This window comes from Macadamia integrifolia, chromosome 9 (genome assembly GCF_013358625.1).
Source record: "Macadamia integrifolia cultivar HAES 741 chromosome 9, SCU_Mint_v3, whole genome shotgun sequence".
NCBI lineage: Eukaryota > Viridiplantae > Streptophyta > Magnoliopsida > Proteales > Proteaceae > Macadamia > Macadamia integrifolia.
Window position 1 is genome coordinate 32299085 of NC_056565.1, and position 13118 is coordinate 32312202.

At 42.6% G+C, this 13118-nt stretch overlaps 1 protein-coding gene across 1 annotated transcript; it reads left to right on the forward strand.

Annotated features, from left to right (window-relative positions):
* Positions 1-2628: 2628 nt before the first annotated feature.
* Positions 2629-3837, forward strand: LOC122089298. The gene is made up of 2 exons (XM_042658905.1): positions 2629-3174; positions 3275-3837. The coding sequence occupies exons 1-2, from the start codon at positions 3001-3003 to the stop codon at positions 3677-3679; spliced, it is 579 nt and encodes a 192-aa protein (XP_042514839.1). The 5' UTR covers positions 2629-3000; the 3' UTR covers positions 3680-3837.
* Positions 3838-13118: the final 9281 nt, after the last annotated feature.

The following is a 13118-nucleotide window of genomic DNA, read 5'->3' on the forward strand; positions in this document are numbered from 1 at the left end:
ATGCATTGGTGGTTTTGTTTTGTTTTGTTTTTTTTGCCTTGGAGGTTGAATTATGTGATTGATCGTTGGGGAGTCATTCAAATGTTGTCACTGGTGATACTATAGATTTATTGGGAGAGAATGATTTTGAAATTTTTTAATACAGACCACTAACAATTGATTTATAAGGAAAAAGTTCTCTCTCTCTCTCTCCTCTCATGAAATTACCTTGTTGTGTGTTCCTATATACGATATTGTTTTGCGGCATCTCATTGTTGGGCTTCCTTATGTTGTTGGCTTGAGAACCCTCTCCCTATAGTTGATCTACACTCTGTTCGAATCATAGGTATGGTCAGCCCCCAGTCTCAATTGTTGGTATTGTTGTATTCCTCTTCCATTTCCCTCTGTCATATATAAAACTCAATCAGGCCTGATCTCATATGTCAGAAAATTTTATCACAGGTGTGGTTAGCCACCCGTTTCTATTGTTTCTATTGCTTTATTACTCCTCTACATCTCCCCCAATCACATTTGGCAGCCTAATTTTACTGCCGAAAAATCATATAGCATTGCCCTTGCTAAAAAAGGGCAAATGGCAGGTGAGGTACCCAACGTAGTTTCAAGGAAGTTTATGTTTCAAATATTATGTTTGGGTTTCTTATAATTGGTTTTAGAGAATAAGAACACTAATTGGTTGCATGGCCTATGCCTAAACATCCCCAAGTGAATTGAATGCCCTACTCCCTAACAAAATGAAAACCCCCTTTCTTGATGCTCTTGTGCATTCTCTCATTAGCTCCATGTTGGTAGAGGGGCAACACAATCGGGTAGCGTTCTCCTTTCCCATGATTTTATGTCTGGGCATGAAAATACCTAGAGCACACAGAGGCAACTGGGTCATTTCACATCCAATTGTATCTGGGCATAGGGAACACACTAGATTGGCAGGGTTCTTTTTTCCTTCAAACTTTTGGCAAAAATAGCTCTCCCTGTTTCCATAGCCCTCGCGCTAGCACCGGGGCTAATGAGGGGTGCAGATGGGCATAAATAAGGGTGAAGCATCATTTGCTGCCCTATGTCTCTAGGTGTAGGGGCCGTGTGACCAGGATCTGGTTCCTCTACCCATCACCCAGGTCAGCCTGTAGCTACCTAGGTGAGCGCCACATCGTGAGACGACGATCCAACAATAGGATCATCGCCTCACCATGTGGCGCTCACCTTGATAGCTATAGACAAGACCTGGACGATAGGCGCTAAGGAAAGGAGCCGATTCCGTGTGACCAAGGAGCATTCGTTTCCCCAAAATTTTTTAATTCCTAATTTTGCCCTTAATGACCTTTTTTTTTTTTTTTTTTTTTTTTTTTTTTTAAATCTTTGTCCCCTCCCCGTCTATGGCCTTCTACCTTTGCCCGTCCCACACCCACTCCTCCACCTCTCCCGCGAATCCTTCCCTGCACTCTCTCCTTCTCCCTCGTGCCACCGTCACCCTCCGGGCTCCGGCCTCCTCCACCATCACCTTCTACCTCCACTCTCTCTCACCCCAGGGTCTTAGGTATTGGTCTTGGATCGGCCATCTCTCTCTCACTGCAACTCCGCAAGATTCCTCCCTAAAACCATACAATCCAGGCTAATTTACTCAAATATTATGTGTTCTTCTCTCGGTCAGGAAAGCAACCAAGAATCGCCGCAGAAAACTGTGTCAGTTGGTTGAGTTCTCATCCACCAGATTCGGTTCTATACATCTCATTTGGGTCTCATAACACAATCAGATCGACCCTAATTGTGGAACTCGCAATGGGTTTGGAGGTCATTGGGAAGCTCTTCGTCTGGGTCGTGAGGTCAACGATTGGGTTCGACATTGACGCTGAGTTCAAAGCAGAGTGGTTGCCAGAAGGGTTCGAAGGGCAACTGAGCAAGAGAAAGCAAGGTATGATGGTGAATGGATGGGCGCCTCAGTTGGAGATTTTGTCACAGAGATTAACAGGAGCGTTTCTGATGTGGAGCTGATAAGGGGGAGTGGAGAGTTGGGTTGGCAGGGAAGAGGTAGAGAGGGTTGTTAAGATGGTGATGAATAAAGAAGAAAGAAAGGGGAGGAGGTAAAGAGAAAGCTCTGGAGATTGTAAAGAAGATAAGGGATTCAGTGGAGAGAGAGGTGAAAATCAGAAGGGGTCTTCTCTCAAAAGGCACTTGGATGGTTTTTTCAACAGAGTGCTAATTATAAAAAAAATATATTTATATCAGTTTAAACAATTATATTGTTAAAATTTTTATATAGATCAAGCATGGGCGGTAGGTGTTTTTCTTGTTCTCGGAAAAAAAAAAATAATAATAATATTAATAATCCTATCTTTAAAGAGCTTGAAATCCATATAAAAGTATATATTTAATGCTCTCTATCATTGTATTTGTATGCCTTTGTTTTTTAGATGCAATCCAATTTAAAAAAACTGACATACCACTTATTAGGGTCACAGGTTGGGCCCGAAAACCAGTGTTTGCAGGAAGCACACCCAAAAAATATCTGGGTTGGGCTGTCGTTTTCAGCCCCTTGGTTGTTATTAAGCCCGAGCGTTTCCCGTTGCAGCCCCAATCCGGTGGATTGGGCTTGGGCCAGAACAATATTGGGCGGGGCTGGCTTCAAAGTTAGTCAAACTGGTGGTTAACCTTTAATTTGGATGTGAATGTATGATTGGATTATCATGTCCATGTTACTGATAAACTTCACAAGATTGATCTAAAGATGTTTATTGCAATTGATCTCAGGAACATCTTTGATGTCATCACCAAACAACATGATTATGCCTTCCAACAATATTTCTCATGGTATGTTCTTCACAAATTCCTCTCTGGTTTCACTAAAACAATTTATTGAAGATAGTCAATGTCTCCCACAAGGTCCTAGGGATTATTACAATTTGGCAAAGAGGGACTCATTATTATGCCCTTCAAGGGAATGAAACATTGCCAAACAGGGATTTGTATGCCTCCCAAGAAACTTTTGGCCAAGAGGTTTTTATTACCATGTTCAAATTCACCGTTATATATGTTTTAAATTCCTTTTCAGGTAATGTTGACATTGTTCCTGAGCATATGCCGAGATGGAACATCACATTGATGGATCTTTATGTTTTTCTATTGTTACAATCATACATGAACTATGCCGAAGTTCCAATTGGCCATCGTCGAAGACTAGAGGTACTACCTGACATGTCTCCTTATTATTCTTTTCTGATAATTATGCATCTTTTGTGTCAAGAAAATGGAGTTCTAATTACTTGTTGAATGTGAATTATAGGAACCGGTACCTAGAGACCCTGAAGCTCCAAGGACATTGGAAGATGAAGTTGAAGTTCAAGCTCCTAGGACAGAGGAAGTTGAACGTCTTGAGGCAGGATTTTCCATTAACAAAACATTTTTCTTTGTCAGTAACTTTTTGTCTTCTACAGCTTCCGGCGGGATCTTTGCCTTCTTGCAAATGAGCAAAGAAAAAGCTAAACCAACATTGAAGCACATCTACATTGCTTGCAGTGTATGCTTGGCCACATCAATCGTTGTTGTGGTTGCAGGTGTGGCACTCATTTTGATCCCTTGGAAGTCTGGTTTGAAGTCTCTGATACTCAAATTAGCTACTTGTGCCACTTTGGTTCTTTTCATGTCAGATTCATTCTTGGCAATAATAGCTTTCAATATTGGAAGTTGATGGCCAAGATCATACTATGTACCCCTGGTGTTCCAAGACAGTCATATGGATTATTGAATATATGCATTTGGTAGAATCAATGGTGCATTATGTATAGATGAATTGTACATTTTTTTTTTTAATGTAACTTGTGTATAAGTGAAAATTGGAGAATTTCATTTGTGTTGCACCAGAAAACTGCACTTAGGTTGCTTCTGGATCCTGCACAGGAGAGCAGACACGAGAATGAACACCAGACCGATCTGGCAGGGAACTTTCCGATGCCTAAGTCAGATTCCTCGCAAACAGATGATTCCAATAAGAATGAAAAGATCGGTCACCTGGAAAGGGGTTTACTTGGGTTTTTATAGCTGAAGATGACGGTTTTCTGTGGAGAGTCCCAATTTGGTAGTTGTCTATTGTAGGTAGGAGTCTAGATCTGGCAAGAGTTGTAGTAGGGAAGTGAATGTGAAGATTGTTTCCATTATGGGAGTCTCCCATATTGGCCATATCTCGGAGAATATGGTGAGATCCCCTTCCTTCGAGGGAAGATTCGACATTTCAATGGGTGTCCTACTTGGATTCGATCCGAGTCTTATGGTATGTAGGCTAGGCTCAATCAACTCCATTTCGGGGTACTTCTCCACGGTGCTGTCAAGGTCGTGGACCAGTTGGTAGAGGGTAGATGACATGGCTGCTTGGCTGCTCGTTTCGAGCAGCATATAGCCTGTTACCCAATGGATTGAACTTCTCGGGATGTAGAGTTGCATGAACCCCTTGCAGTGGAGCTTCCCTAGCCGCTCGACTCTTGGAGCTCTCTTAATGCCATTGGACTCTTGGAGTTCTCTTAATGCCATTGGTCACTTGGCTCCTGTCTTGGGTGCCCACCTTAGATTAGGTGGATTATGGTCGGTTGGACCGTTTGGCTTCCCCTACATCACAAGGCCATTCGGCAGACACTGGGTCGTACTTGTTTTAGCCATAACAATTTGACTATAAGGTTTCACCACACTTATCCTATTTTCCATTCAGTCACAACCATGCATCTCTACCCAGTCTTTGGGTGATGAAAATTAGATTCATAAGACCATGATTAATTTTGATTTTCAATGATTACAGTGACTTCAGAGAAGTGAATCAAAAAAGCATTTAGATTCCCTTTGTGATCCTCTCCCACGCATGATAATGTACAATACTCTTCATATGTAAGCACTATTTTTTACAGGTTTCAACAATCACAAGAATGCTCTTTTAAACATTTTTTGGCTTGACATTGCAACCACATGGGTCCTTGCTAGCACAGTGTTTTGGCTATGAATCTTATTGAGAAATTCATTAATAATGATGTTTTATATACAAGAGGTGATAGCCCTAATCGGCTAATGGTATGTGACTACCAATGACTCATACACAATATTGAGTTTCCATGAATGGCACATTTGATATAGACTTTCCAAGAGAGAGAGAGAGAGAGAGAGTAGAATATTGAGTTATCCAGAATGGGAGAACTCGATATTCACTGATACACCCCCTCAAGTTGGAGAGTCAGAGGGTTGAATCTTCAACTTGTCCCGCATGAACTGAAAACGGGTTGTGGGCAGCCCTTTGGTGAATATAACGGCTAGCTGGTCATTGGTAGAGATGAACTGAACCAAGAGCAGGCGATTGGCAACTCGTTCACGGACAAAATGGAATTCAATTTCCACATGTTTGGTCTAAGCATGAAAAATCGGAGTTACAGAGAGATAGGTAGCCCCGATATTGTCACACCAGAGAACTGGAGGACCGCACAAAGGAAAGCCAAGTTCCTTGAAAAGAGCTTCAAGCCAGATCAGTTCAGCAGAGGCATTGGCTAAGGCTTTATACTCAACCTCTGTGGAGGAGCATGCCACAGTTTTCTGCTTCTTGGAGTTCCATGATATCAAGTTAGGACCTAAATAGATCGCATACCCACTAGTAGAGAATCTATCAGCATTGCTACCAGCCCAATCTGCATCAGAGTAGGCTTGAAGAGTCACATCAGAGGACCGTTTCAAGAGAAGACCATGCATGCGAGTAAGCTTGAGATAGCACAAGATGCGCTTGACCAGGGACCAATAGTCCTCAGTTTGGGCATGCATAGATTGACAGGGTTTGTTCACAGAGAAGGAGACATCAGGCCGTGTCAAGGTGATGTACTAAAGGGCGCCAACAAGAGATTGATAGTCGCATCAGCCATCAGAGCACCCCCTTGCGTGGATGGCTTTGAGGTGGTGGAAATAAAGGTCTGTATTGTCTTGCAATCAACCATGGCTGCCCGTATTAGAAGATCTGAAATGTAACGAGATTGAGACAGAACTATACCCTTGGAATGAGGCAAAGCTTTGATGCCAAGAAAGAAATAATGATTGCCCAAATCCTTGATAGAGAATTCTGTTGAAAGCCTACCCAAGAGAGCAAAGATAAAAGAGGCACTGCTCTCTGTGACAAGAATATCATCAACATACACCAATATATAAGCGGTTATAGTTCCCTGTTTGTAAATAAAGAGAGAGGGATCCGTCTGAGAAGCAGAGAACCCAATCCGAGTGAGGTACTGAGAGAACCATGCCCGTGGGGCTTGCTTGAGGCTATATAAGGAACGATGGAGCTTATAGACATGAGATGGATGGGTGAGATCTTCAAACCCTGGGGGCTGAGCTATAAATACCTCTTCAGAGAGAATGCCATGGAGGAACGTGTTGTGGACATCCAACTAACGAATAGCCCACCCTTGAGAGATGCCAATTGTGAGGACTGATCTCGCTGTGGTGGGTTTCACAACAGGGCTGAATGTCTCTGTGAAATCAATACCCGGTTGTTGGTGAAAGCTTTTGGCAACCAGACGTGCTTTGTAGTGCTCAAGAGAACTGTCTAATTTTCTCTTTATTCTGTACACCCATTTGCAGCCAACTAAGTTCATATCTGAGGTGCGAGGAACAAGAGACCAGGTGTGGTTCCGGATGAGAGCATTGAACTCTTCTGTCATAGCGACACACCACTTAGGGGATTTTTTGGCTTGGGAGAAGCAGGTGGGTTCGAGTGTAGAGGGAGAGGAGGTGAGAGTGTGAGGTGGGTTGGAGCGAGGTCGTAGCTACATCCTATGCAGTCTCGTAGGTGGAGCTGGTGGTGTGGGTGGGGAGGAGGTGAGTTGCAGACCCATTGGGATAGGTGAGGATGCTAAAGATGCTAATGGGGAGGCATAGAGGTCGGTTAGGGGTTGAGTGCACAAGGGTGGTGAGGGAGGTGAGGCCAGACCAGGTGTGGTGGGAGACGGTAAGGGTGAGGGCATGGGAGAAGGGGACTGAAGTGGAGAAGGGCTGGCCTTTGGAGTAACGGGAGGTAAAGTTGGTGGTAGCACAGGTGAGGGAAGCGCTGGGAAGGGTAGAGTGGTAGGTGTAGAGGGAGAGATGGGAGGCTGAATGGGCAATGATGCCCAAGCCAGTATTAGTGGAGGTTGGATGGGTGGTGGACCAAGTATAAAGTAGGAACGAAATGGAAAAGAGGACTCGTCAAAGCTAACATGACGAGCGATATAAGTCCGATTAGTGGAGAGATATAGACATCGATATCTGGTGTGATGAGGACTATAACCAAGAAAAACACACTTTGCAGACCGAAAGTCTATTTTGTGACGATTATAAGGACGCAAGAAAGGGAAACAAGTGCAACCAAAGACACGTAAGAACCCATAATCAGGGGTCTTATGATGTACTAACTCAAAGGGGGAGGTGTTCTGAGAGACTTTGGATGGCATCCTGTTAATAAGAAAAATGGCAAACTCAAAAGCAAAGTGCCAAGATTTCATGGGCACAAACCCATGGGCAAGTAGGGAGAGACCTGTCTCAACAATGTGGCGATGTCTCCTTTCAACGGAACCCGGCTACTCATGGGTGTGGGGACATGCAAGTCGATGGGAAATCCCTAACTTTAAAAAGAAGGTGGGAAGAGTGCTAAATTCTCCACCCCAGTCTGTTTGGACAACTTTGATTTTACGAGAAAAATGCCGCTCAACTTAACTTTGAAATTGCACAAAAGTTGAAAAAACTTCAGATTTATGAACAAGAGGAAAGAACCAAATAAACTTCATGTTATCATCCACAAAAATTGCAAAAATACGGTGACTATCCACGGAAGCAGTCGCAGATGGACCCCAAACATCACTATAAATTAACTATAAGGGAGACAAGCTATGAGAGGGGGAGGGGCGTAAAGAAAGACGAGAAGCCTTGCCAAGCTGGCAAGTAGTACATAGATGACTAAGCCGTGTGGACTGACACGACAACTTATTAACCTTAAGCAAATGACGCAAAAGACGCTAGTGTGGATGACCCAAACGCTGATGACACCCGTCAATGGACGTACGTTCAGCAATGTGGACACTAGGAGAAGGGGAACTGGAATTAACGGTGTAGAGATCTCCACTACTCAGTCCGGAAAGGAGTGTTGCCTTGGTCACCTGATCCTTAACAAGAAAGTGAGATGGGTGAAACTCAAAGAAAACATGGTTGCCTCGGGCAAATTTCTGAATCGAAAGAAGTGGTTTCGAAATAGCCGGTAAATGAAGAACATTAGATAAGCGAAAAGGAATGTTAGAATTATTAGAGGGCAAAGAGGAAGTACCAACATGGTGAATGAGCAAACCCTTACTGTTTCCCATATGTAGTTGATCTTGGCCAACATAGGTGTCGTAAGATGAGAGGGAGTGGAGATCTGGGGTGACATAGTGAGATGCGCCGATATCAGGATACCAGGTTAGACTGGATGGCTGTTGGGGCGGGTAGAGAAGGAGAGGGGGGTTGGGATTAGTGTAATGGGTGGCTGGTTGGTGATAGGGATTGGTAGAGGCAGGGTTATAAGAAGGACGTTGGTTTTGGTAGTGGTATGGGTAAGGTAGGCCAGGGGGACGATAGTAATAGGTGGCAGTAGAGTGGTTCGTGCGCTGACAAATAGAGCACCATAGACCGTCTCCCTAAGAAGCACCACGACCACCACGGCCACGGCCACGATGACCACCCCTACCCCCACGACCTCTTAAAGTACCTCGGCCAGAGGAGGAAGGACCAGAGGCAATGTTGGCGGAGGGGGAGGAGCCATCCTTTTGAGCAGTGTTGGCAGACATAGAACCATCAAAGGCGACTGTGTTGGATAGTGTTACCTTATTAAAGGAACGAATACATTCATGGCTGAGAAGGAGAGGTATGGGTAAGGTAGGCCAGGGGGACGATAGTAACAAGTGGCAGTAGAGTGGTTCGTGCGCTGACAAATAGAGCACCATAGACCGCCTCCCTAAGAAGCACCGTGACCACCACGGCCACGGCCATGGCCACGATGACCACCCCTACCCCCACGACCTCTTAAAGTACCTCGGCCAGAGGAGGAAGGACCAGAGGCAATGTTGGCGGAGGGGGAGGAGCCATCCTTTTGAGCAGTGTTGGCAGACATAGAACCATCAAAGGTGACTGTGTTAGATAGTGTTACCTTATTGAAGGAACGAATACATTCATGGCTGAGAAGGAGACCGTGCAAATTGGTGTAGGAGATGGGTTCTAGCCACCCAAGTAGTGTAAGGATGATATCCTGAAGATCCTTGCGCAGACCACGAAAAATATGGACATTGAAGTCCTCTGGTTGAAGAGGTTTCCTTGCCGTAGCAAGTTCATTGGCGAGGTCTTGGCACGTTGAAGAAAGTTAGTCACAGATTCATTATGTTTCTGTGTGATCTGTTGAAGACTGATATGAAGAGAGAGCAAACGCGTTGCAAAGACTGAACCAAAAGCTATGTGAATGGCGGTCTAGATATCTTTGTTGGTATCTTTCCCAAGAATGAGAGGCAGAATGGATTTAGAGAGTGAAGCAATAAGCATACTCATGAGGCAAGCATCCTGACGACACCATGTAGAAGCACTAGTAGCATCAGTAGGGCATGGTTTGGTTCCATCAATATGACCATAGAGGTCCTGGCCGATGAGAAAGGGGACAACCTGCGCCTTCCATAGGAGAAAGTTGGAAGATGTGAGTCATAGGGAAAGAAAATGGTGCGCTGAGCCATAGGTGGGAGAAGGGGAGTGGCTGGTGGTGACACCAAAGGTGGCTGAATGCTCTTCGATAGTAGGCGTGATGGGCATGGTGCCGAGGATCGATGAGAAAGAGGGAAAGAAGGAGGGAGGGATGAAGAAGAGGAAGCTGACTACGGCTAGAGGGCGTTAGCCTTTGTGGCTTTTGATACCATGCTAACACAGTGTTTTGGTTGTGAATCTTATTGAGAATTTCATTGATAATGATGTTTTATATACAAGAGGTGGTAACCCTAATCGGCTAATGGTATGTGACTAAGAATGACTCATACACAATATAGAATTTCCATGAATGGCAGATGTGATATAGACTTTCCAAGAGAGAGAAAGTAGAATATTGAGCTACCCAGAATGGGATAACTTGATATTCACTGATAGTCCTGTATCTCAATAATAATAGTGAATGCTTGAATGACACACCTAGAATCCAAATTTTTTTTCTCAATTGCAACCATTGCTATAAATCAAGGATTATGCAGGCCCTTCTGGAGATCCTCCCATTACCCTTCACAGAAACACCATACAAGCACATAATTTATAACTAAGATGTAAGCGTAACAAGAGAAACCAAAAGATCCCAGCAAGTGGCAGTGACATCTAGGCTGAAAATCAAATGTCCCCTCCCTCCCCAACACCCCTCCACACCCCCCCACCCAAAACACTGCCAGTTGAAAACAATCGACAAAGAATTTATTTAGACCTTATCTTACACATCTAGATACCCAAAAGTAACAAAAGCCATTATAGGATTCACAGTGAGACAACCTTTTTAAACCAACGAAAAGTAGGTCTATCATGAAAGCTACTGAATCCAATAGGACCTCGTAGGCCAATATCAAGAAGGCTCATTCTCCTAAATAAGTTTTTGTCTCAAGTCCTTAAACGAATGTATGATAATAGTTACGTATATTGCTGTTTTGATTATGTATAGGAAAATTAGAATTCTAGATGCAGGACCTATTGTCGATATTCTCAAATACATTTGAGAATATCGACAATTTTTCTCATTAAAAAAAGAAAAAAAAGTTAAAGTTAAAAGTTATATGATATTTAGTTCTCTTCAGAATATCCACACAAAGGATAAGTGAGAACTTGAGTGATGAATATTATTTACTCTGGTGTTTTTATGATACAGAAATCAAAGGAAGTTCATACCAGGGCAGAATCTATGATTATAATTATGACAAAAAGTTTCTGTCCGAGAGTGTGGACCCTGCGCCAATGCCCTAGCCAATGAGATCACAAGCTCATGCATCAACTAGGAGGGGCGTGGTGGTCATTTCAGATCCTGTGTCACAGGGGCACACAGCCAGACAGAAAACAACATCCCTATACTTATTTAGACTGATAACATATGGATGATACAGATATTACCAATCATAAGGCATAGAAAGGTCTTCAATATCAAGCTCTTTGCAATTAGAGGTACAGCAAATGCTAAATTTCTTATCCCCAACCGTAAGTTTCTACATATCCACAACTAATAACATGGATAGCTTCTTTAAGGAGAGTATCTGGAGTATCAGATTGAGGAAAACCACCATTTTCAATAAATGTAGAGGGAAAAAATTCAGCTGACAGGCCAAAATCTTTTCTCAAGGTTCATTTGTAACATGAGCAGGGACTTATAATCATGTTTGGATTAGGTTCACGCATGAGATTGTTCTCGTACGCCCTACTCCTGAGGATTGGAATTCACTTTCTATTTCCATATTTAATGAATTCCAATCCACCATACCAGGGCCATATGAGAACAGTATCGTATGTGGACCTGATCCGGCCTCCTTACAATCAAGTCCAATACCTAGATGGGGAAATATACACAAAAATATCAATGTCATATCTAGCATGGTTGTGTCCATTCACTGTCTAGAGCCTCTGTTCTTCCCATCTGCCCTCTACCTCTACGGACTGTGAAAGATTAAACATAAGAAAAATTAATTACCATACCAATTCATTAACCCCTAATTGAAGGAGCCTGCGATTGTGTTTTGGTTATACACAGCAATATTACCATGTAAATTCTGAATGATAGTGGCTCAAATGGTTGTTAACACCTAGGACTCTAACAAACCCTAATTGATCAAGGAAACTCATGAACAGAGTTGCAGAACCATAAATTCTTCAGAAACTAAGCAACTAGAATAAATATGTTTAGAAGATCAAAATATGCTAGAACATTAATAAAAGTAGCAGAAACAATTAACTGAAATCAGATTCAAAAAATTTTCAAGGGGAAGAACGATAGGAGAGAATGGGGGGAATTTATGCAGGAATGAGGGTTAGGGTTAGAGAGAAAAGCGGGAAGGAGGATAGAATAGCAGATAGTAGGAAAAACATACTCGCCAAGAAAACATACCCTCAAATTTTATTTTCCATGACGGAGGATAACAAACCGTCGCCCAAGTTTATTTTTCGTGACAGCAAACATACTACCATCGCCAAAAATAAAATATTTCTATTATAATGAATCACGTCAATCGACGATATCCGTATGTACCAATATTTAGAATTTGTGTTTACAAGTTTTGTTTTTGCTTTCCAGAATCAAGATGGACCCTTTGCAGCACTTTAAAAAAAAAAAAAACATTTTGAATCCTGATATCCGGAGATTTATTCCCTAAACCATAGATAATAAGCACAATCTAAACGAATAAAACTAAAAGAAAATCTGATTTTAGTGGGCAGAAACTACTAACCATGTAATATAATGGATCCCATCTTTCCAAACCTAAAGTATTATATACATGAAAATTCAGGAAATAAGACTAAGAAAATTCGAAGAGTCTTGATGGATTTGAACCACCATCTTTTGAGGAATCCCCAGCTGCTCTACTTGTTTGAGCTAAAGACTCACATACGATAATTAAATGAGAGCAATTCTGATTGAATAATAACCAACAACCAACAACCAAAACCTTATTCCAACTTAATGGAGTCAGTTACATGGAGGTTCCAAGCAAGGACAAACGCAAGGATCCATGCAAAAAGAATGACTAGTTATGACTGATTATAAAGTGCCGGTTGTCTACCTGACACACCACTATACATCAGCCACATGCTTATTACGATAGACTATAATAATGTGCCGGCTGTCTACCTGATGTACCAATATAGATTGGCAAAGCCAAAACGTTCTACAAACATTATGTCCACCACCAAGCCAATCTGTCACCCAACCTTCTTTTATGAGAGGAATGAGCAAACGAATTCTTGGCAGCCCTGCTAAGCATGAAAGTAACAACATGAACAAACAACTCCTTACTTTACTTCTATACAAAGGCTACCAAAAAAATAATAATCACAACCCTCGATTTGGGAAGATTCAATCATAAGCCACACCCCCCGCCCACCGCCCCAAAAAA

Excerpts from the sequence above, each read along its gene's own strand:
- LOC122089298 (XM_042658905.1), top strand. The coding sequence starts at position 3,001 with ATGTTCAAATTCACCGTTATATATGTTTTAAATTCCTTTTCAGGTAAT. Across the intron at positions 3,175-3,274 it reads GCCATCGTCGAAGACTAGAG|GAACCGGTACCTAGAGACCC; the intron begins GTACTACCTGAC and ends TGTGAATTATAG.